Genomic DNA, 25,203 nt, shown 5'->3' with positions numbered 1-25,203 from the left:
TAGCTAAACCTGTGGAATTTTTTGAGGTAGTTGGATATTATCCATAGGTTTCTATAGAAGGATACACTAAATGGGCTGAATGGCCATGCTCCTCTGTATTTTGATCTGTTGTCGTCTATATTTTAGACATGTAAACTTTTTATAATGCATTCAAGGAAGCTGGGCTTCGCTGCCGGGCCAGCATTTGTTGCCCATCCTTAGTTGCCCTTGAGAAGGTGGGTGAGCTGCCTTCTTGAACCATTGCAGTCCATATGGTGTAGGTACACCCACAGTGCTGTTAGGAAGTGAGTTCCAGGATTTTGATCCAGCGACAATAAAGGAACGGCGATATATTTTCAAGTCAAGATGGTGAGTGACTTGAAGGGGAACTTCCAGGTGGTGGTGTTCCCATCTATCTGCTGCCATTGTCCTTCTAAGTGGTAGTGGTCATGGGTTTGGAAGGTGCTGCCTAAGGAGCCTTGGTGAATTCCTGCAGTGCATCTTGTAGATGGTACATACTGCTGCTACTGTGCGTCAGTGGTGGAGGGAGTGAATGTTTATGGATGTGGTGCCAATCAAGAGGACTGCTTTGTCCTGGATGGTGTCCAGCTTCTTCAGTGTTGTATGAGCTGCACTCATCCAGGCAAGTGGGGAGTATTCCATCGCATTCCTGACTTGTGCCTTGTAGATGGTGGACAGTCTTTGGGGAGTCAGGAGGTGAGTTACTCGTCGTAGGTTTCCTAGCTTCTGACCTGCTCTTGTAGCCACGGTACTTATATGGCCAACCAGTTTTTGGTCAAATGGTAACCCCCAGGATGTTGATTGTGGAAGATTCAGTGATGGTAATGCCACTGAACATCAAGGGGCGATGGTTGGATCCTCTCTTGTTGGAGATGGTCATTGCCTGACACTTGTATGGCGCGAATGTTACTTGCCACTTGTCAGCCCAAGCCTGGATATTGCCCAGGTCTTGCTGCATTTGGACATGGACTGCTTCTGTATCTGAGGAGTCGCGAATGGTGCTGAACTTCGTGCAATCATCAGCGAACATCCTCACTTCTGACCTTATGATGGAAGGAAGGTCATTGATGAAGCAGCTGAAGATGGCTGGGCCTAGGACACCACCCTGAGGAACTCTTGCGGTGATGTCCTGGAGCTGAGATGACTGATCTCCAACAACTACAACCATCTTCCTTTGTGCTAGGTATGACTCCAACCAGTGGAGAGTTACCCCCTGATTCCCATTGACTCCAGTTTTGCTAGGTCTCCTTGAAGCCACATTCGGTCAAATGCTGCCTTGATGTCAAGGGCAGTCACTCTCACCTCACCTCACCTCAGGAGTTCAGCTCTTTTGTCCATGTTTGAACCAAGGCTGTACTGAGGTCAGGAGCTGAGCTGCCCTGGCGGAACACAAACTGGGCATCAGTGAGCAAGTTATTGCTAAGCAAGTGCCATTTGGTAGTACTGTTGATGACCCCTTCCATTACTTTACTGAAGATGAAGATAGACTGATGGGGCGGTAATCGGCCGGATTGGATTTGTCCTGCTTTTAGTGTACGTGACATACCTGGGGAATTTTCCACATAGCTGGGTAGATGCCAGTGTTGTAGCTGTACTTGAACAGCTAGGCTAGGGTCGTGGTAAGTTCTGGAGCACAAGTCTTCAGTACTCTTGCCAGAATATTGTCAGGGACCATAGCCTTTGCAGTATTGAGTGCCTTCAGTCGTTTCTTGATATCACGTAGAGTGAATTGAATTGGCTGAAGACTGGCACCTGTGATGCTGGAGACCTCTGGAGGAGGCAGAGATGGATCATCCACTCAGCACTTCTGGCTGAAGATTATTGCAAATGCTTCAGTCTTATCTTTCGCACTGATATGCTGGGCTCCTCCATCATTGAGGATGGGGATTTTTGTGGAGCCACCTCCTCCAGTGAGTTGTTTAATTGTCCACCACAATTCACAACTGGATGTGGCAGGACTGCAGAGCTTAGATCTGATCCGTTGGTTGTGGAATGTCTTAGCTATGTCTATCACTTGCTGCTTATGCTGTTTGGCATGCAAGTAGTCCAGTTCACCAGGTTGACACCTCATTTTTAGGTATGCCTGGTGCTAATCCTAGCATGCCCTCCTGCACTCTTCATTGAACCAGGGTTGATCCCCCGACTTGATGGTAACGGTAGAGTGGGGGATTGCTGGGTCATGAGGTTACAGATTGTGTTCGAGTACAATTCTGCCGCTGCTGATGGCCCAAGGTACCTCTGGATGCCCAGTCTTGAGTTGCTAGATCTGTTGAAAATCTATCTAATTTAGCACGGTCGTAGTGCCATATAACATGATGGACTTCATTTCCACAATGACTGTGCGATGGTCACTCCTACCAATTACTGTTATGGACCGATGTATCTGTAGCAGGCAGGTTGGTGAGGATGAGGTCAAGTATGCTTTTCCCTCTTATTGGTTCCCTCACAACCTGCCGCAGACCCAGTCTAGCAGTTATGTCATTTAGTACTCGGCCAGCTCGGTCAGTATTGGTGCTACCAAGCCACTCTTGGTGGACATTGAAGTCTCCCACCCAGAGTACATTCTGCACCCTTGCTACCCTCAGTCTTCCTCCAAGTGATGTTCAAAATGTACGTGGTAATCAGCAAGAGGTTTCCTTGCCCATATTTGACTGATGCCATGAGACTTCATGGGGTCCGGAGTCGATGTTGAGGACTCCCAGGGAAACTCCCTCCCGACTATATACCACTGTGCCGCCATCTCTGCTGGGTCTGCCCTGCTGTTGGGACAGGATGGTGATGGTGGAGTCTGGGACATTATCTGTAAGTTATGATTCCGTGTGGACGTTAGGCTGTTGCAATTTTGGCACTTGCCATAGGGAGGACTTTGCCGTTGTTGTTTCCGGTGCCTAGGTCGATGCTGGGTGGTCTGTCCAGTTTCATTCCTTTTCTGTGTCTTTGTAGCAGTTGTATTACAACTGAGTGGCTTGCTAGGCCATTTAAGAGACAACCACATTGCTGTGGGTCTGGAGTCACATGTAAGCCAGACCAGGTAAGGACGACAGATTTCCTTCCCTGAAGGATATTAGTGAACCAGATGGGTTTTTTCAACAATCAATAACGGTTCCAGATTTTTTTTTAATTCGACCTTGTGGCAGGATTCGAACCCGGGTCCCCAGAGCATTACCCCTGGTCTCTGGATTTCTCGTCCAGTGACAAAACCACTACCCCATCACCTCCACTCAAACTTATTCCAATCATCTACTTTGATCTAACTATGCCATTAATTTAAAAAAATATTATCTAAACATAATTTTCCTAAGCAGTTCCTGTAATGGTTAGGGACAGTAGAGTAGTTATGTCACTGAAGTAGTAATCCAACAGACAGAGCTAATTATCTGGAGACACTACCATGGCAGTTTGTGAATTTGAATTCAGTTAATTACATAAATCTGGAATAAATAGCTAATATCGCTAATGGCAGTTGTGAAGCTATAGGATTGTCATAAAATCCCGAGTTTACTAATTACCTTCAGGGAAAATAACCTGCCATACTTCTCTGGGCTGGTGTACATGTGACTCCAGGTCCATAGCAATATAGTTGACTGTTAACTGCCCTGGGAAATATTCTAGCAAGCCACTCAATTGTATGGAACCATGAAAATAATTTACAGTAATAATAAAACTAGAGGAACCATTCAACATCAACCTTGGCATCAGTTTCGGACATGACAAAGGCACACCCAGCCCAGTCAACCCTGCAAAGTCATCCCCACTAACTAAATGAGGTGAATTGTCCCAGAGACTATTCAAGCAACAGCCTGAGCTACTCGTGCTCATCAAATTATAGTTGACAGCCAATGTCCCAGACTTCCCCATTGCCATCCCTGGAGATGCACCATCTCATCAACAGGGTAAACCCACTAAAGCGGTGTACAATTGGGAGGGAGTGACTCTGTGAGTCCTCAACATTGACTCCGGATAGCATCAGGTGAAACATGGGCAAGGAAGCTGCCTGTGGATTTACCACCTATCACACTCACTGCTCCATGTTGAACACCACTTGGAGGAAGCAAGGAGGCTATGAAGAGCGCACAATGTAATCTACCTGAGAAACTTCGATGTCCATCACCAAGAGGTTCAATAGCACCACTACTGGCCAAATCCTGAAGGACATAGGTGTCAGATTGAGATTGTGGCAGGTTGTGTGACAAACAAAAGAATGCCTATATGCCTACGACAGTATTGGTAGGTGTGACCATTGCACAGTCATTGTGGAGATAAAGTTGCTCTTCACATTCAGGGCACCCTCCATTATGTTATGTGGTGCTGCCACTGTGCTAACTGAGTTAGATTCAGAACAGATCTAGCAGCTCCATGAGGTGCTGTGGGTCATCAACAGCAGCAGAATTGTATTCCACCACAATCTGTAAACTCAAGGGCCAGCATATCCCTCACTCTATCATTATCATCAAGCCAGATTATCAACCCTGGCTCAATGACGAGTGAAGTAGAGCATGCCAAATGCAGCAGTAGGCATACCTGAAAATAAGGTGTCAGTATGGTGAAGTTACGACACAGGACTACTTGTATGCCAAACAGTGGAAGAAGTGTGCTGTAGACAGAGCTAAGTGATCCTAACGGATCAGGTCAAAGCTCTTTAGTCCTACCACATCCAGTCATGAATGATGGTGGACAATTAAACAGCTAATGGAAAAAGAAAACTCTCTGAGCATGTTGGTCCTCAATGATGATGGAGGCCAGCACAAGAGAGCAAGACATATGGCTGAAGTGTCCACAGACATCTTCAACCAGAAGTGCCAAGTGGATGATCCATCTCAGCCTCCTTTTAAGTCCACATCATCACAGTCTTCAGCTAATTCGATTCACTGCACATGATATCAAGAAATGGCTGAGTGTGCTGGATATAGCTAATGCTATGGACCATGATAATATTCTGGCTGTAATGCTGAATACTTACGTTCCAGAAAGAATCACCTCCTAGCCAAGTTGTTCCAGTTCAGCTACAACACTGGCACCTACCCAACCATGTGGAAAATTGTGCACATATGTGCTGTGCACATAAAGCAGGACAAATCCAATCCAGCTAATTAATCCCAGCCCCCCTCTCCCCCCTCACCCCAATCAGCATACTCTCAATCATCAGCAAAGTTATTGAATGTGTCTTTGTTAGAGCTATCAAGTGTCTCTTACTCACCAATAACTTGCTCACTGCTCAGTTTTGGTTGCACCACAATTAATCAGCTCTCGACCTCATTACAGGCTTGGTCCAAATTTGGAAAAAAGAGCTGAATTCCAGAGGTGAGGTCACAGTGACTGCTCTTGACATCAAGGCAGCATTTGACTTACTTTGGCCTCAAGGAACTCTAGTAAAATTGAAGTCAGTGAGAAGTTGAGATTTGTTTCTACTAGCTGAGACCATACCTAACAAGATGGCAGTGATTGTAAGATGTCAATCATCCCAGCCCAAGGACACAGCTGCAGGAGTTCCCTGGAGTAGTGTCCTAGATCGAACTAACTTCAGCTGCTTCTTCAATGACCTTCTGCCATCATCAAGTTAGAAGTGGGGATGTTGGCTGATGTTTGCACATGTTCAATTTCATTTGCAATTCCTCAGATAATGAAGCAGTCTGTGCCCACATGCAGTAAGACCTGAACAACATTGAGCTGACAAGTGGCAAGCACTAAGTGCCAGGCAATGAATACCTCCAACAAAAGAGAGAACGTAACCACTTCCTCTTGACATTCAATGGCATTATCATTGTCAACTCCGCACCATCAACATCTGGGGGTCATCATTGAACAGAAACTTAACTGGATCAATCACATTAATACTGTAGCTACAAGATCAATTTGGAAGCTGGCAATTCTGCAGCGAGTGACTCCCCAAAGCATTTCCACCATCTACCAGGCACAAGTCAAGAGTGTTATGGAATACTCATGACTCGTCTGGATGAGTGCAGTCCAACAAGACTCAAGAAGCTTAATCCTACCCAGGATAAAACAGTCACTTAATTGCTGCCCCATCCACCACATTAAACATTACTCCCTCCACCAGCACACCATTTCAGCAGTGTGTAGCATCTACAAGATGCATTGCAGTAACTTTCTAAGGCTTCTTTCGACAGCACTTTTTCTAACCTTGTGGCCTCTGCTCCCTAGAGAGACAAGATCATCAGACTCATGGGAACACCCCCACCTGCAAGTTCCCCTCCAGGTCACATACTGTCCTGAATTGGTAATATATCACAGTTCCTTCATCTTCACTGGGTCAAAAGCTTGGAACTCCCTAATACCAGTGTGGGAATACCTTCACCACACAGACTACAGTGGTTCAAGAAGGTCACTCATCACCATCTTCAGAAGAGCAACTTTTCTTGTGACCAGAAACATAACATTTGAATCTTTTGATCAAAAGCACCATTTATTCTTTGACATTTGCCCTATGATATTGGCCTGATTGTCAAAAAGTTAAAGGATTAGGCTTGATCCAGAGTCATATAGCTCCCAGATTCTTTTTCCTTATCACCTCCTCAATGAAAACACCTTGAGACATAGATAGCTGGTGATAATTTTTTTGACAGACTATAACCTACTCACTCCAATGTCTCCTGACAAAACTAGCAAAGATGGCTTGATAACTCTGTAAATTATGATTAAGCCCCATCTGAAATATTGGGTGGAATTTAATGTTGGCGACAGAGGTCTCGTCTGCCAGCTGGAGAACGAGCAGAAGCGCTGTTAGGGAAGATCTGTTGGAATTAAGTGCCCAACTGGCCAGCATCAGGCCTTCCCTGGAAATTCCACCCCTCCAACGCCCCCCCACCCCCACCCCTGAAAGCTGCTGGCCAATCAGAGGCTGGAAGCTCTCCATTGCCCATCAGTGCCACCGGGAGTGGTGGTTGTTGCCAGTAATGCACTCACTAGAGGCCTAAAATTGATGAGGAACTCAGGCCACAAATAAGTGAGGGCAGGATGGGGGTCAGTGGGAGGGGGTCACTGGCTGGTGAAGAGGAGTTGGAAGAAAGGGCAGGGGGATTGCTCACAGTGGGCACCACCCCTTCCCGACGTAGGTCCCTTGATCAGGCGCTGAGTGCCTTTGAACGGTAGAACCGCTTCCCCCCCTCAACCCCCCCTCATCCCAAAAGTCAGGTTTGCTTTTTTGGGCTTCCCACATGGTAACACCCAGTCTGCCACTGGCTAAACACCAGTAGCAATTGGGTGTGGCACTTAAATGGGCATTAATTGCCCACTTAAGGGTCACAATTAGCGTCTGGGTGGGAAGGCCGTCCATGAGACTTGTCGCACCGGATTTAATCAGGCGGAGGCGGGTAGACGGCAAGATCCACACCATGCACCCCCTGCCTCCACACCCACCACCTGGGGGTGGGGGGGGGCATTAAATTCTATCCATTGTGTCCAGTTCTTTGCTGTAAAATGAATATAATGACCCCAAAGAAGGTGTAATACAGATTTGCCAGCATGATTCCAGGAATAAGGGGTCTGAGTGATGACTAAAGGTGAAAGCAACCAGGGCAGTGTTATTACTCCCTGTGAAAATTAAGGGGGGCATTCAGTATACGTGATCAAAACGATGAAAAGAATGGACAAGGCAAAATGTAGTTTATTTATATTTTAAGCTTAATTGCTGCTAAATCAATTACTGTGTTCATGTAAATACTGGAGAAGTACGTACAGAAGAGGAATAAGAACGGTTAAGGACAGAAAGCAAGAAAGTAGACATGTATTAGATTATCTGTAAAAGGGCATTAAATTCAGTGCCGGCATAAGGTCTCCTCCTGTCCAGAATGCTTTACGTTACTAATTTTAAAAAAGCCGGAACCAAGCTTTCATTGCAAATCAAAGTATGACCCAATCCCGTTAAACTAACCCAGTTTGAATTGGTTCAGTTTCTTGATCCAGCCATGCTCTCTCTGAAGAATTTGTCATTCAATTGATCAATCTTTGTACCAAAAATGGACTCTTAACTATTAGGTTATGGTTGGCAGATATTTTAAGATCAAACAATACTGTTAATGTCAGTTTTTTCCTTTTGTGCCAAAATAGTATAACATTAGTATAAACAAAATAACTGTTTGGTGCCAATATAGTTCTAAACATATTTTAGAGTGTGTATGGACAATGGAAGAAAGCAAGAATTGCACTCATATAGCATGTTATTATTGTCATTAAAATGTTTCAAATTGCTTCAAAACTGAACTACAGTTCCGTTATTAGGTAGGCAAATATAGCAGACAACATGTACACAGCACAATCCGACAGACAGCAAATTAGATTAATGACTAATTATTTAATTATTGATGGTGAGTGGGAAAGCAAAGATTTTTATTTTAAATGTATACCTGCTTGAATGTGTTTTTCTTAATAGCTGCAATTTTGTGTTTTGGGGAAGTTCACATATTAATCAGGCAATAATTATTGATTATTAATATATATTTCAATATTCCAAAGGTTTAATGGAGAAACGCCTTAAAAGAAAATCTGATTTGCAAGTCAACAATATAAGCAGGAAAAGTATCTCTTGTGATTTTATTATTCTCTTGTTAATTATGATGATCAGTTATTCTTTTCATCTTTGAGAATTTTCAGTCAATCAAAACTTTCAGCAACATTGTGCCTCACTGTAAAGAAAGCACTTGGATTTATATAGGCCCTGATCTTAACGGGATGATGGGAACAGTGTACATGATTCCTGAATTAGGCAGCACACCCAGAGGTGAGAATGATGTTGAGGCTTGACTGTTTGTAACCACCGAGCCTGGTTTCAACATGATTGTCAGAACATAGAAATAGGAACATAGGAAATAGGAGCAGGAGTAGGCCATTCAATCCCTCGAGGCTGCTCTGCCATTCAGCTAGGTCATGGCTGATCTTCTCCCTCCATGCCATTTTCCTGCACAATCCCAATATCCCTTGATGTCTCCGATGTGGATATCAATCTCTTTCTTGAACATACTCAATGACTGAGCCTCCACGGCCCTCTGGGATAGAGAATTCTAAAGATTCTCTACCCTATTGAGTGAAAAAATTCCGCCTCATCTCAGTCCTAAATTATCTTCCCCTTGTTCTGAGACTGTCTGCTGGTTCTGAACTCCCATCTATTCTGTCAAGCCTGTAAGAATTTTATATGTTTCAATGAGATCAACTCTCATTCTTCCGAACTCTAGAGAGTACAGACCCAGTCTCCTCAATCTCTCCTCATAAAATCAGTCTAGTGAACCTTCACTGCACTCCCTGTATGGCAAGTATATCCTTCCTGAGGGAAGGGGACCAAAACAGTATACGATACTCAATTACAGCAAGGCCTCTTTACTCTTGTACTCAAAAGCCAGACATACCATTTGCCTTCCTGATTGGTTGCTGCACCTGTATGTTAGTTTTCAGTGACTCATGCACAAGGACACCCAGGTCCCTTTGGACGTCAGCACTTCCCAATCTCTCACCATTTAAAAAATACTCTGCATTTCTGTTTTCCTACCAAAGTGCAAAACGTCACATTTTTTCACATTCTATTCCATCTGCCATGTTCTTGTCCATTTATTTAAATTGTCTAATCCTCCTTGAAGCCTCTTTGCATCCTCCTCACAACCCACATTCCCATCTAGTTTTGTGTCATCAACAAACTTGGAAATATTACATTTGGTCCCTTCATCCAAATTATTGATATAGACAGCTGGGTCCAAGCATTGAACCTTGCGGTACCCCATTAGTCATAGCCTGCCAACCTGACCGATTTATTTCTACTCCCTGCTTTCTGTCCTTTAGCCAATTTTCAATTTGTGGGGGAGACAGTGGCATCATGGTAATGTCACCGGACTTGTAATCCAGAGTACCAGATTAATGTTCTGGGGACATCGGTTCAAATCCCACTATGGTAGGTGATGGAATTTAAATTCAGTTAATAAATCTGGAATTGAAAGTTAGTCTCAGTGATGGTGACCATGAAACTATCATCAGTTGTTGTAAAAAAATCATCTGGTTCACTAATGTCCTTTAGAGAAGAAAATCTGCCATCCTTGCCTGGTGTGGCCTACATGTGATTCCAGACTCAGAAATATAGTTGACTCTTAACTGTTCTCTGAAATGGCCTAACGAGCCACTCAGTTCAAGGGCAATTAGGGATGGGCAACAAATGCTGACTATGCCAGCAATGCCCACATCCCATGAAAGAATAAAAAAGTCTATGCCAGTGTATTACTCCCAATCCCATGTACTCTAATTTTATTTAATAACGTCTTGTGTGCAACCTGATCAAAAGCCTTCTGAAAATCCAAATACACCACCTGCACTGGTTCCCCCTTACTATCCTGCTAGTTATAACCCCAGATAAACTCCAACAGATTTGTCAAACATGATCTCCCTTTCATAAATCCATGCTAACTCTGCTCAATCCTAGCATCATTTTCTAAGTGTCCAAAATCACATCCTTTGTAATAGATTCTGGCATTTTCCCTACCACTCATGTCAGGCTAACAAGCCTGTAGTTCCCCTCTTTGTCTCTCCTGCCTTTTTGAAATAGTGGGCTAACGTTTACTACCTTCCAATCTGCAGGAGCCATTCCAGAATCTATAGAATTTTGGAAGATGACCACCAATGTATTCACTATCTCTACAGCCACCTCTTTTAACACTCTGGGATGTAGGTCATCAGGTCCAGGGGATTTATCAGCTTTCGGTTCCATTAATTTCTCCAGTACCACTTTCTTACAAACACTAATTTCTTCCTGTACTTCATTCTTGCTAGTCTCTTGGTTCCCTGGGTCAGAATTTTTAGCTCAGCGGGTGGGCATGCGCCCGACCCGACCGAGTGTGAAATAACGCGTGATGATGTCAGCCAAGTGTGCCGACGTCAACGCACAGTTGCGCAATAGCTCGGGCCATGCGGCCTTTGTATTTTTTTGGAAACCTGAACCATGGGAGGGTTGAGGTTTCCAAAAGAAAGAACAGCATCACATGAGGGGACACGTTTCATTACATTTTTCTGCTCTTAAATTTTTTTTTAAAAAATTCTTCATCTCCCTGAGGCAGCTCTGTGCAAAGTCGGACGAGGCTGGCTCGCACTTCCTATCCCTCACACCCGCCTCCCCACCCGCACAGGCAGCGCTCAGTGCTGCCACTCATGTATCATGCTGGGCGGTTCTTAATTGCCCCGCCCACCTAAAATCGCAGAGCACTGCTGACCACGGCGGCAGTCGGCTTCCTGACTGAACCCGCCCAACCCCACCGATCCCACACGCCAAGGGCAAAATTCTGCCCCTAGTATTTCTGGGAGGTCTTTTGTATCTTCCTCTGTGAAGACCCGGACAAAGTATTTGTTTCATTTCTCTGCCATTTCCTAATTGCCCATTATAAACTCTCCTGTTTCTGCATATAATAGGCCCACACTTATCTTTGCTCATCTTTTCCTTTGTACATACCTATAGAAGTTTTATAGTCCGTTTTTATGTTTCTTGCTAGTTTACTTTCATATTCTATTTTCCCTTTCTTTTTCAGTTTCTTAATCTTGCTTTGCTGAATTCTAAAATGCTCTCAATCCTCAGGCTTATTACTTTTTTGGCAACCTTATAATTCTCTTCCTTTGATCTAATACAACCTTTAACTTTTCTTGTTAGGCACGATTGGATCACTTCTTGTTTTTTTAAAATACATCCAATGACTGTATATTTGTTGGAATCCATCTATTAATACTTCAAATTCTAGCCATTGCCTGTCGACTACTGTACTTTTTAATGTAGTTTCCCAATCTACCATGGCCAGTTTGCCCTTCATACTTTCATAGTTTCCCTTGTTTAGATTTTAGACCCGAGTTTCGGATTGAACTAAATCACTTTCAAACTTAATGGGCAGAATTTTGCCCCCGTCGGGCTGGGGGGCAGTTTAGAAAGGGGCGTGTGGAGGCGTGCACCCAATTGGGGGCGTACCGCCATTTTACGTGGGTAGGCCAATTAAGGCCCGCCCAGCGTGACGTCCACAAAGAAGTGCTATTCCCTCAGCCGAGAGTGCGCTCTTTCGCACGTGCATGCGAAAGAGCACACTCATCTCCCTGAGGCTAAGTGCTGCCTCAGGAGGATCAGGTCCTGTCTGAAAAAATTTTTAAAAAACTGAAGAAAAAATTTCACTGACATGTCCCCTCATGTGACACTGTCACATGAGTTGGGACATGTCCATCACTTTCATTGACAACTTTATTAAAAATTTAAAAACCTACACGAAACCTCATCCCGCCCATGGATGAGGTTTCATGCTTTTTCTTAAGCCCGCTAGGGCTCCGAGTCTGCCCACCAACCTTAAGGTCGGACGGGCAGGTCCATTAATTACTTTAACTACTTTGTCAATGGTCTCAATTGGCCAGTGACAAGTTGGCGGGCGCACAGCTGCTTCTGCTGAGCCTCCGCCGACCTGAAAATTGAAATGAGGTGCAGTGAAGTTGGGAGTTCCGTCTGACATCATCCTGCGTCATTTTACGCGTCGGTGAGTGGGCCCCGGCCCCCGCTCACCGACCAGGAAATCCTGGCCAATGTAAAATTCTATCAGCTCTTCCCCAAAGACTCCTTTGCAATGAGATTATTAATTGGCCCTTTCTCATTGCATAATACCAGGTCTAAAATAGCCTAATCCCTCAACATACTGTTCTAGAGAACCATTTCATAGAAGACAAGCCCAGACTTCCAGCAGGCCATTCCCTCACAGGATGCAGCATGCAGCGGATCCCCCAGCTAGCTTAAAGCCTGAAAGCTTCTCTTAAATGTTGGGAGAGTGGAGGGATATACTGATGGAAGTTGCTGTAGGGAATCTATGAAACTTTCAGGGTGTCTGACAAGAGATGGAAGATACCCTGAGGTTCTCTGACATTCCTAGATTTTTGATGTTACCAGGAATTGGGAAAAAAGGGAGCCCAGCACTTCCACCAAGAAAGCATAGTTGGAGGCAGTACAAAAAGTGAGCATCACCCTGAGAACCCAAATCTCATGCCAGAAAAGATATGTGAAGTACTTTTTCCCACATTATATGTCAGGCATTTCTACTAAAAGTAGTGCATGTGACTAAAATGGTGTCACTGTAGCTGCAGCTGTGGTGAGTCAGCAATTTGCTTTGGACAACGCTGGTAAATGGGAGATTATTGAAAGAAGTGTTTCTTTGTAGCATGCTTTGTGTGGTGACAGCAGGTTATATCTGTAAGCACAGAGTGAATTGTGTGGTGATAGCTAGGTGACGTTAGTAGGGTTAGAATAAATTGAACAGCAGGTGAAAGAACACCACTGTTTGTTACAAGATGATAGGTTAGGGATCTGATAGAAGCTAAGTGGAGACTGGGGGTGTGTTTGAAAGATGCAATGACTAGGAATAAAGGTCATATGAAAAAAATGACAAAAATAAAATAATAGTGCTAAGTTTCACTGTATCAGGCAGAACAGCTCCAAAAGAGACCAGGATTTGAATTAGGATTTCCCAGGTGTATTTGTACAGGCCTCTGCATGTCTCTTACAAGACAGTGATATACAGGAGATGGGATTGGATAGTCCCTATGCTGGGAATTCCTACTAAACCAGCTCAAATAAGATCTGACATAAGACTGGAGGCTGGTATATCCAATGAGATATGGTATTCTTCAGAATGGCCAAAGTCAGCCCCATTATAATATTTGGATTGACCCCTTTACACAGTGCACAGGGCAGTTATTGCAAGGGGAGGGCAAACAGGGCAAACTTCTTCCTCTCCAATGCTTGTCAGATTTGTCCATGGTTGGTGTAGAAATCCTCATGCAGGTTAAGTGCCCTCCTTGTCTTTCTGTAAACTCTGGCAGAATCTCCCCTGGAATGTACCATTATAGAGAACTTTGAAGTAACTACAATGATGGCAGCTCACCCATCATCAGGGTCAGAGGTTTGAAACGGTGCCAGTAAAGTTATCAATGCCTAGCGGTGTACATCTGAAGTCAAAGCGAGAGAATAGTGAAGTAAGGAGAATGGATGAAAATATGAGAGGGAGGGAGAGTAAGAAAAATGGTGTGACTTTGATAAATTTGTTAAAAATGGAATACTAACAGCACAGGAAATAGTAAAAGAATAAATGTTAAAAGAAATTGTATAAATCAAATGAATAAGCAAAACTTAAAAGTTCTGAATTATTGGAATTTTGAGCATTATAGTTTATCACACGAAGAGATATCCTGGAAGACAATAATGAAACAGCACAGTGAGAGGAAGAGGAGCTTGGTTATGATCTATGGTCAATAATTATCCATTCATATAAATAACACGACCAACAAAAACTTCTTATTATTTATGTATCATTACCTAAGTGACAAAGTTTTTGGTTAAGTCTTTGGTCCAGATTTTCACTCCCGGGCCGGGTACACAGGAACAAGAGCATTCCCGGCTCTGCAAACCCGACCTTTAAAAAATGGGCACTCACAATTGGGATTTTCTTTCTGGGGTAGGGCGGCCTGGTTTGGAAGTTGGTCCTGCCGCCTCTGGAATGAGTGCAGAGGCTGCCAGGTGTGGAAATATGCTGGGCAGAAGGCCTGCCTCTGCGCTCCATCACTTTGTTTAAGTTATTTTTAAAAGATTAAAACACCCCACCCCTCACCCAGCAACCTTCTTATGCCTATTCCATGCCGACCTATGCCACTTCATGCTCCCCCCATGGCCCTTTATAGCATCTATGCCAACTCATGCCGGCCTATAAATCCCACCCACCACCTTTTTCCATTACCCCCTCCATGCCAACTCACCCAGTATCCTTTGACAGTTCCTTGACAGCTTGACAGTTCCAATGAGTTTATGCACTTTTTATGGACAACCATGTTTACTTTTACCAAACCTAAAAGGTGCCTTACTTCTCTCAAAGGGCACCTTACCTCTCCCAAAGGTATCCCAAGGCCATATCCAAAGGGGCACCTTCCCACACCAGAGGGTACCTTGGCTATTCAAACGAATCTACCAAGTTCGGATCAACTCTTACCTGGTCTAATCTGCACACTCTGAGCTTTACATTCTTGGCCTTCCAAAATTCCACTTCAGTGGAGACAGCTGGTGATTTAAATGGCCACCTACCTTCAAAAACCGCGCATGCGCAAACCCCGCCCCCACTCCAGTCCCGCCCCCGCGAATATAGGAATGCCGTGTTCGGGGGCGGGATTTATAATTTCTGGCCACTTCGGGATCTTCACCACAACAGAGAGGCTCCTCATTATAGTGAAAATCTTGGCCTTTATGTTGGTTCAGAAAGAAACAAAAAAGTAATGGTATATGAAGAAGAAAACTTTTTAGTGAATAGAAACTAATAAAGAAGCTCCGGCTCATTAGCAAAGGAGGGGAAAGACTACAACTGTTAGCTAAAGGTAAATTGAAATATTTAGTTTGAGTTTGAGGTCACCAAATTGTATTAATTATTGAGATCTGAATGCTTGTTGCTCATCAAAAGAGGAACAACACTGAGAACCATGAGCTGGTAATCCAAGAATATGAAGAAAATAGCAAGAGAGGTAATGTACCATATGATGTTCTGTTACACAAAGTCTTCAAAACTTAATTATGCAATACCTATCCATAAGTAGCATTTTTAAGAGGGATCATTGGCTAGATTTCAATGTAGTTCTGGACAGTTGTAAATGCCTTTTTGAAAATATATAAAAAGAAGTTTTGTTATTCACTGCAATTCTATTTGTTTCAATACCTAGAGCTAATATTAATTGTTTATAACACTTGAGTAATTTTCTTAAGTGTTTCCCCTGGAGTCATTGAAAATCAAGTGTATTTTGTTTTTCAGCCCATTCTACGGTATCAGTGAACCAGCAGATTGAAATGAGAACTGAAACAGATTCACGCAGAGAGATCTCAATCAAACAAAACTTTAGTTGTAGAGAGCAATCCTGCATGCACATGTCTTCCCCAGTTTTGTACTGCTGTAGAGAATCACTGAAAGCATGGCTCCTCAGTAGTGTAACAATAAGTACTGAAGTGCTATTACACCCCTCACTGTAGTAAAAGAGCAGCTTTGATCCATTATGTTTCTGTTCTGTAAAAAAGAGAATGAAAGGAAGTATATCTTTTGATGAGGGAGTGGGTGAATAACATAATGGAGTAAAGGAAGATATATAAATCAATGCGTCTGCCAGAATAATTTATGCATGGTAAAACATCATATATGGGAGGGGACGTAGAGGATTGCCAGTTTGAGGGAGTGGGATTGACCCAGTTGCATGATACTTTGCAAGGGAGGGGATGAGGGTGAATGGCTTGGGATGGCTGCCCAACATTTGCTCAAGAGTCGCTTGCAGGGAGAAGGGCCAGTTGCTCAGTTGTGTGAGGATGTGGGGTTGGGAGGGGATTGGGGATCATTCATGGAAATGCTTTGGTGGGAGGGAACTCTGACTGCTGGTTGCTAGAGGTGGGTAAGAGTGGATCAAAGGGTGATTTTGGAAATGGTTCTCAGTGAGCAAGTTCCAGACTGGAAATATGGTGCTCATTGGAGAGGAGAGAGGGGATGGGGGTGGGGGGGGTAACAATGAACACTTAAGTTCAACCTTGTAATGTGGGATTCTGCCTGAATTGTACAGTGGGATTGTTTAGAAATCATGTACGGTGTAGCAGTAAAGGGCTTAAATTAGAATTGGTCCTCAGTGGTGGTGAGGAGAAAAGCAATTTGGTGTCAGTGGGAGCAGAGGAATCTATCTGAGGGAATACTGAAAGCAGGAGGAAATTGGTTGGATGTGAAACTTTTCGAGCATAAAAATCAGGTGCAATGCCACACCAGCAAAGAAGAAGCGGACACAATTTAAAGTCAGAACTTCAGAGTGGAAGGAAGCCTGTAAATGGACAAATGAAGAGATCCTCACTGGAAAATACCAATCGGTGACAGGGAAGGGCTGTGATCAAACTTCCCTAGAAATATAGGCACGGAGGTGGGGCCATTCAGCCTTTTTTGTTTGTGCCCCACCTGAAAAAAAACTATACAGTCTAAGTCCACTTTACAGCTCTTAGTAAGTCGACTTGTAGGTCACAGCACTTCAAATGCACACCCAAGCATTTTTTTAAAGCGTTGAAGGTATCTACCCCTACCACTCTTTCAAGTATTAAGTTCTAGACCTCTACCACCCTCTGGGTGAAAACATTTCTCCTCAACTCTTCTCTAAACCTTCTGCTAATTATTTGTATTCCTCACAAGTCAAAACTGGGGTGGGCAGGGGGATGCCATAGATTTAATCAGGAGACCTGGATCTCAAATAGGGAAATTATCTGGGAACTTTAACAGATAAATACTTGAACATTTACATTTATGCTTTGTTGGGATGCCTGTGGTGCAGGAAATCAAATGAGTTGCTGAGGAAAGGACAATTTTGGTTAGTTCCACTCCCATTTCCAAAGCCCATGAACAAGGGAATATTTAAATAACCGTAAAAAAATGAAATGCTAGGCTTTTAAACTAAATGCTATATTAGAGAATTTAAATGGGAAATAAAACATTAAATGGTTCAAAGCTTTCCAATATATTTAATTTCCTTGTGGAACCGCAACAAAAAAAAACAGGATTGAGGTCAAACCGACACAAACAGCTCAACATCTGCTCCAAATACACCCATAATTGTTGAATACTTATTTCAAGTTTAGAGAGGCAAATCACTTATAAATGTTGGAGGGACATGGGAATTTATTGTGGAACAAGATTAACACAAACAGTGTGACAAAATGTGGTAACGAGGAAGGACTGTGGTATAGATAGGAGCGCACTCAGACTAAAGTTTTTAATATTGGTAGAAGGACATGAGCTCATAATTCAGCATTGATTAACAGCCTCACCCAGAAACCGTGAGACAGTTACAAATATAATAAATAGGAGCAGCGGTAGACTGTACAACCACTCGAGCCTGCTCCACCATTCAATACATCATGGCTGATCTTCTGTCTTAACTTCACTTTCTCACCTGCTTGATCCCCTAAGAGAACAAAAATCTCTATATCCTGGCCTTAAATATATTCAATGGTGGAACATCTAGAATCTTCTGGGATAGTGAATTCCAAAGATTCACAGCCCTTTGAGTGAAGAAATTTATCCTCATCTCAGTCCTAAATGATCGGCCTCCTTATCCTGAGCTATATCCCCCTGTTGTAGATTCTCCAGCCAGGAGAAACTACCCTATCAAGTCCCTTTAGAATCTTGTAACTTTCAATCTCTCTGGATTTTAGAAAAATGAGAGTATAGGCTCAATTTACTCAGTCTCTCATCATGGGTCAATCCTGCCATCCAAGGAACCAATCTAGTGAACCTTCACTGCACCACCTCCAATGCAAGTATATCCTTCCTTAGATATGGACACCAAGGGCAGAATTTAATGCCCTCCCCCAATGTAAGTTTTGTGGTTGGAGGGACATTTAATTAGGTGGGAAGGTGACGGGTGTGAACCGTGCTGCAGCTGGTGGACCTGTTGCAAATCGAAGCCCCTCTAGGGGTTGCTTGTGGGTTTCCAGGCTGGCTCCATCATTCAAAGGCACTCAGTCCCTGATTGAGGCACCCAGCATCAGGAAATGGGGAGCTCGCTGAGACCCACCCTCCTGCCCTTGCTACTAACCCCTCTTCCCCCACCCACAACCCCCCCCCCCACCCCCACCCCCCCACCCGATTCCTGCCATCACTCACCTGTGGCCTGGGCCCCTCAGTGATTCTGAGCCTCCGTTGTTGCTCCTACAGTGCAAGCTGCTGAGCAATGTCCAGCTGTCAGCCACTGATTGCCCGGCAGCTCTCGGGGGCAGGATCTCCACCTCTGTGGTCCTTGACCCCAGAAGGCCCACTGCTGTTCGGTGAAGTGCCTAATTGGCATTTAAATCAAAGGACCTTCCCAAAAGGAGATGACACAGGTTCTTGCCAGCTCTCCAGCTAGCAGGTAGGATCCCCATTGCTTCCATTAGATACCACCCCAAAACTGCACACAGTACTCCAGATGTGGTTCAATTATGGCAAGACCTTCTTAGTCTTGTACTCCAAACCCCTTGCAACAAAGGCCAAACTGCCTGCCTTCCTAAATGCTTGCTGTACATGCCTGCTAACTTAGTGTTTCTCATACGAGTACACCCAAGTCTCTCTGAAATCAACATTTACAAATTTCACACCTTTGAAAAAATATTCTGCTCTTCTATTCTTACTACCAACATTATCGTGCAAAGTGGAGATTTCTGATTAGCACAGTGAGCGTTCTTCAAAAATCAAGATCAGATGCTTTGTGGTGCTGTTCAAAGGGAGCCTTAGTTTGCTATTCCTGACATGCAAGTACTTGTGGCTGATGCTAATGCAAAAAAAAGTGAGAAGACATTTCTTTCCCTAGCACTGACACCATCAGTGAAAAGTAAAGGGTATCACTGTGCCCAGAACTGAACGTCTGGGGTGTTGCTATTTATTTTACATCTAATTGCAAACCTACAACATTGAAATCTTTCAGCAAATCCATGCCTGAAAAATATACTTACTGACATGCCTGTTAGTGAAGCCATTGATTGCCAAGAGAATAGTGGATCCATGATATAGGTGCACTACATTTATTTAAAATAAATATTCCAACTAACTGAGGCAATGACATTGATTGCAAAATCAATAAATAGATTGTGAGTGGACAAAATATTCATCAGAATTTTAGTGCAATTTCCACAAATGCACATGGATATTGAGGGCAAAAGAATTGAAGTTAGAATGATTCTAATAACCTTTAAAGTCACAGATTATATTACTGAACTCTTCACTTTATTAATTATAAGAGCAATTAAGAAAATAAGTGGTTGTGTTAATGTAGCTTATGTTAGGAATTATAGTTCTAACACTTATTTGGTGTCCATGTCTTGAGGTGTTTCTTAGGTTTCTGATCTGTAGATATTGTAGAAACCATCTGGATCATTTTAACAGCGAGGATCAGCATCCCACTCAAATGAGAGAAAGACCCTGCATTTAAAGAAGTTCCATTTATATACTTTTGGTATTGAACTTTTTTCCAGATTGGCAGCTGTTGGGCTCCACTCCTTTTGGACAGACCAGCTTACATCAAGCTCAGAAAATCATCAGGAAATGACTGGCTTTCTCATTTTTCCTGTGTTCATTTTACGTACTTTTAGAATAAATGTTGATTGGTGATTTGTCAGTATTTGATGCTCTGTGATATAAGCTGTTACAAATGTTTCCCAAACTTTTTTTTTAACAACATAGATATAGATCTATCTGGATGTTCCAACATGGCTCACACAGAATGACATAGAGAAGCGAGGGAAACCAACAAAGCCAAACTGACACTTTCTCATCTATAGAAAAAAATCAGCAATAAATATGAAATGCTTCCAGTTTCTGGTTGTTTTCCCTCCACATAACTTTACCAAGTACCCACTTTGCTCTTATCGATAGAGTAATGATTCTTTGGTTTGCCAGCTCTATGACAAATAAACAGCCGCCTTCTTGAAGCACATCCAACATAGCTCATAACATTCACCACTGCTATTGTGACATTTGTAGCAACCTCCGCAATACATACAACATATTTCTGTCTGAAGATGGTGTGAGTTGCTGATGTCATCTGGCCAATATCATGACCTCTACAAATCATCCTCCGTAAAGCCCCAATTTTAACCCTGGATGGCCGAGGCCAAGGTAAGCGGCAAAGCCTGCTGCCATCGGCCTCATGAGACTTAGGTGATTTTAATTCCAGTGGTGGGGGTAGGGGGAAGCATGCATACAAGCCCGAGTCCATTTGCCATGCGGAAAGTGGCAAGAACCAGCATCCAGCCAGTGAGCATAAGCAAAATGTGAGACAGCAGGAGGCTGCCGCAGGGAACCACAGGAACAGTCTGTGGCACTTGGGTAAGTCATGAGAGACAGGTTTCAGGAAAGATTCTCAACTGCAAAAGAGGGGGAGCCTGGAGCAGAGCAGACCTAAGCTTTCCTGTGGGCTTGGAGAAAAAACCCTATTCCTCCTGGACCCCACTAAGGAAGTTTCTTCAATATTTAAAAAATTGATCTGTATGGGCCTCCCTGGCCCCAACTCTTTCCTCTAGGTTGATCTGATGCTTCCACGTTCAGGCCACCAGTAACAATAGCAGTCAAGCTCCGATATCGCCATTGGACCTCAATCTACATATTTCAAACAGGCAGGTTTCATCCTTGCCTGGTCAGAGGAGCAGATAAAAATGGACAATAATGGGAAAGGAGTGGGACATTGGCAGGTACCGCTTGCCTGGTTTTCACTGTTTGACTGAGGCTTAAATCGTTGCTTTAAGAGTCATCTGACGTTACTGGCATGAAATTTGGCCCGGGGCCTAATCTCGCTGCTGGGATGAAATGCAAGTCAGGAGCCCACAAATGTTGGCATCAGTGCCCTGAGGGAGATTTTGGAGGAGCCAGCCAATAAAGTGGCCACTTCTGGGTGCTCCATCCAAATAAGGATGGTAACAGGCTCCCAAATCTAGAGGGCCAATAGGAGACTGTCCAGCACGGGAAGGTCAGCAGCCCCACTGTAGAGCTGGGCACTGCTGAAGTAGGTGGGACTCCATGGGGGTGCCTCAAGATGGAGGCACTGTCTGAAGATTTTTCAATATTTTAAAAATAAGGTGTGGCCACAGGCAGCTGTTGGGCCAGTAAGCTGTGCCCTTCTGATAATGGTGGCTGCATGGGGGATCGGGGGAGAAGAACTAAAGGAGGCATTGCTGGAAACCAACCTCCCACAGCCATCTTCCGGGAGGCCACCTCCATCCAATAACTGGGCTTCAGCCTCAGGGGGAACCATGCCCGTCATCTGGAAAATTCTAGACAACACGTGGAGAGTGCCTCAATTGGCACTTTAATTGGCTACCAGTAATATGGTCCACTGACCATGGATTGACGACCAGAAACCACAGTGCGCAAGCTTTTAGCAACTTCTGACAAAGAATGGAGTGCTGTTTAGCACACACAAACAGCTTGGGACAAGCTTATCACAAATCAGCTGTCACACCTTGTACAAAACACAACTGAGTACTCTTTGAAAATAAAAGTTACCCCAAAAGAAGGACCAAAAAAAGAAAGCTAGTCATTTCCTACTTTCTGTAAACTTCAGACAACCTGATCTTTCACCAAAGAGGGGAGTCAAGTGATTAACAATCTAGAAAAGCCTCCAATATTAAGGTTGGCATGAAAACTGCACAATCATTTTCCAGACCCAGACTACATATGAGCAACAACCCTTAGTTATGATCTGAAATTGTCCATTACAGTGTTTAGAAACCCATATTGCCAGTGGAGAAATGTGCTGCTGCTCATAGCTGCTGTTCACTGATATAAATACCATAGGACAATATTCTGTAAGAATATGTGTCTTTGTGAACTTGGGCATCATGTGTAAAAGCATAAATGATTGATTATCTTGTAGCTTGTGCTTTTGTATGAGGGGCTCACTTGGTTGGTTCAAGGAAAGTGGCACTAGATCTCTGACAAAACACAAGCTGTGACAGCTTACAATGTGCTAAGTTTCACAGTGGCATCACCTTGTCATGCAACAAATAAGATGAAAGTCCCTACTCTTATCCTTCTCATGAAAACCTTTCACTGCAAAGTATTCATTTAGTTCCACACCTGAAAACTGGGAAAAAATCCAGGATAATCTAGAAATGATAATGGAGCAAACGGTTAACATAGTTAAACGACACTCCCCTGTCCCCCATTTAAATGGTCAGGTTAGCCATTTGAAATAAACTGCTAACTCCTCCCTTACCATAACAAGTAGTGAAATGTCATACAAACACATTAAAGATTTTCCCACAATTATTGCCAATATGGACTTTTTAAGCTGATGTTTCTGTTTGACTGTTGTTGGACTATTGGTTTTAAAATAGCAGTGCTGCTTCATTATTGAAACAAGTTAATGCATCTTTTAAGTATTTATTATTTTACCTAGGTCTATCAGCAGCAGCATCGCTACTGTCCCTTGCTTGGATGATAGCTTCCTACCAGAAGGTACTTCGTGACTCCAGAGATGACAAAATGCCCATGTCCTACAAGGCTGCGATTACACAGATTCTTTGGCATCTCTTCACCATTGCAGCTCGAGTAATTGCATTTTCCTTGTTTGCCTCCGTTTTCCAACTCTACTTTGGAATCTTTATTGTCAGCCACTGGTGCATCATGACCTTCTGGATCATTCATGGGGAAACAGACTTTTGTATGTCCAAGTGGGAGGAAATCATTTATAATATGGTTGTTGGAATTATCTACATTTTCTGTTGGTTTAATGTTAAGGAAGGGAGAACTCGGTGTCGAATGCTCATCTACTACTTCATTACATTTTGTGAAAATGCTGCCTTGACTGTGCTGTGGTACTTGTACAGAGATTCCCGTACAACAGACTTTGAAGCCTTAATTATAGTTTGTGTAGTGTTTAGTAGTTTTGCTCTTGGAATATTCTTCATGTTTATATATTATGGTGCTTTGCACCCAAATGGACCAATGTTTGGGTCACAAGGAGGGTGCATTGATGGTGGAGAACAAGACACTGCTACACATATACCTGCACAGGTTATAACAGTTCCTCCCCGTGCAATGACCCAGTGCCGGACTACAGTTGGCGAGCAAGTGCCAGCTGATCGAGACAGTTGCATGCCTGTTTTCCAGGTAAGGCCCAGTGTGCCCCCAACACCAGTGTCACGCACACTGCGAACAGAAGGGCCTGTTATCAGAATTGACTTGCCCAGAAAACGGTATCCTGCATGGGATGCGCACTTTATTGACAGGCGGCTGCGCAAAACCATCCTGGCCTTGGAATACACCTCACCTGCCACTCCACGCCTCCAGTACAGAAATCTTAGCTTCACACAGGAAGTACTGGAATATGAAACTACTGTGTAGTCACATACAAGCAGAGCTAGGTGCATGGAATAAAGTTACCCTTCCTAAGGGGTTCAAGTCTATGTAGAATAATGGTGCACTGCAGGGGTCACCCACTGCTGACCTTGCTGCATCATAATAGTGTGCAGAAGGCCTGTGTCCACAAATGTGTCTTCAAAGGAGTTGTAACATGGTATTGATACAACATTCCAACTCTGGTCGAGTGGGATGGTCAGGTTTTTTTGTTCTTGCCTTTTACAGAAACAGGTTTTATGGTTGTCAAAAAGAATTGAGAATGGTTGTGCTCAAGATTGCATCACTCGATCATGAACAGCTGCACACTGGTCAATGAATGCTATCCTAGGTTTGAATATGGAAGTACCAAACTTCTGTTAGTTCTCTGATGATTTGCAAAAAAAAAATGTATCATGGTTTGCATGTTATGGTTGAAGAATCATGTCCAAATTTTACTGCAGCTTATTCTCCTTAACTGAAAGTTTATTTAAACTGTAACAAACTATTTGCCAAACAGTGACTAAATGTTGTGAGAGTAATAACATTATATCTATGATACCTTGCAGAAGTTAGAACACAGGTGTCATTTGAACTTTCAATACCCACGTAGCCCATTCGTCTATTTTTGATGTGAGCAGAATAGGTATTTATTTCAGTTTGAAGATGTGGTGGTTCTGACAATGGAAAAATGTTGTGTGCTCTATTGAAAGAACTATTATATTTTGCAAACAAAAAATATAGACAATTACAGTCAATGGATTAAGGTTTGCATTGTGATGGATTATACACATGTCAATGCAAAAAAAAATTAAAGCTGCAATATAGAATAGCAAGATATCATGACATTTTTAATTATTTAGCAGAACATTTGGCACTCATTTCTTTATTCCAAAATGTAGTTAACATACATCATATGTCACTTTTAATATCTAATTTAATACCATGCAAACACTGCAGAGCAAATTCTCAGGAAAAATGGCTTCAAATAATTTTTAAAATGTAATGACTATTAGAATTTTAATGTTGGACTCCCTGCTTAAAATATAAGTTTTATTTTACAATACATATGAATTATGAGTTGTATGAGGTACAATATTTTTATATATGTATTCTGTTAAAATGTCAGATTTACTTTCTACGTTATACTGTGGCTTTAAGCAGTGAATAGATGAGTGCATCCATAAAGGTACATTAATCAAAACAACTAACCTCTCTTTAGAAAGACTTGTGTCTGAACCAGAAAACCCTCTCCAGTAGTGGGGTATCACCTTCCAAGTCTGACCTATGCTGTTGATCTGATAGGTTATCAAAGCACTTGGTCCTCGGGTTTAAAGATGGG

The 25,203-nt window shown here is 43.1% G+C and overlaps 1 protein-coding gene across 1 annotated transcript in view; it reads left to right on the top strand.

The window, feature by feature from the left end:
- LOC121287134 (XK-related protein 7-like) overlaps positions 1-23,870 on the top strand; it is a 195,919-nt gene extending 172,049 nt beyond the window's left edge. Inside the window, exon 4 of the mRNA XM_041204701.1 lies at positions 22,924-23,870. Within this exon, the coding sequence (XP_041060635.1) occupies positions 22,924-23,870 (947 nt within the window). The remainder of the gene's footprint in view (positions 1-22,923) is intronic.
- Positions 23,871-25,203: the final 1,333 nt, after the last annotated feature.

Source organism: Carcharodon carcharias, chromosome 14 (assembly GCF_017639515.1).
Source record: "Carcharodon carcharias isolate sCarCar2 chromosome 14, sCarCar2.pri, whole genome shotgun sequence".
Taxonomy (NCBI): Eukaryota; Metazoa; Chordata; class Chondrichthyes; order Lamniformes; family Lamnidae; genus Carcharodon; species Carcharodon carcharias.
Note: the sequence above shows the minus strand (reverse complement) of the source record. Positions and strands in the feature narration are given on the sequence as shown.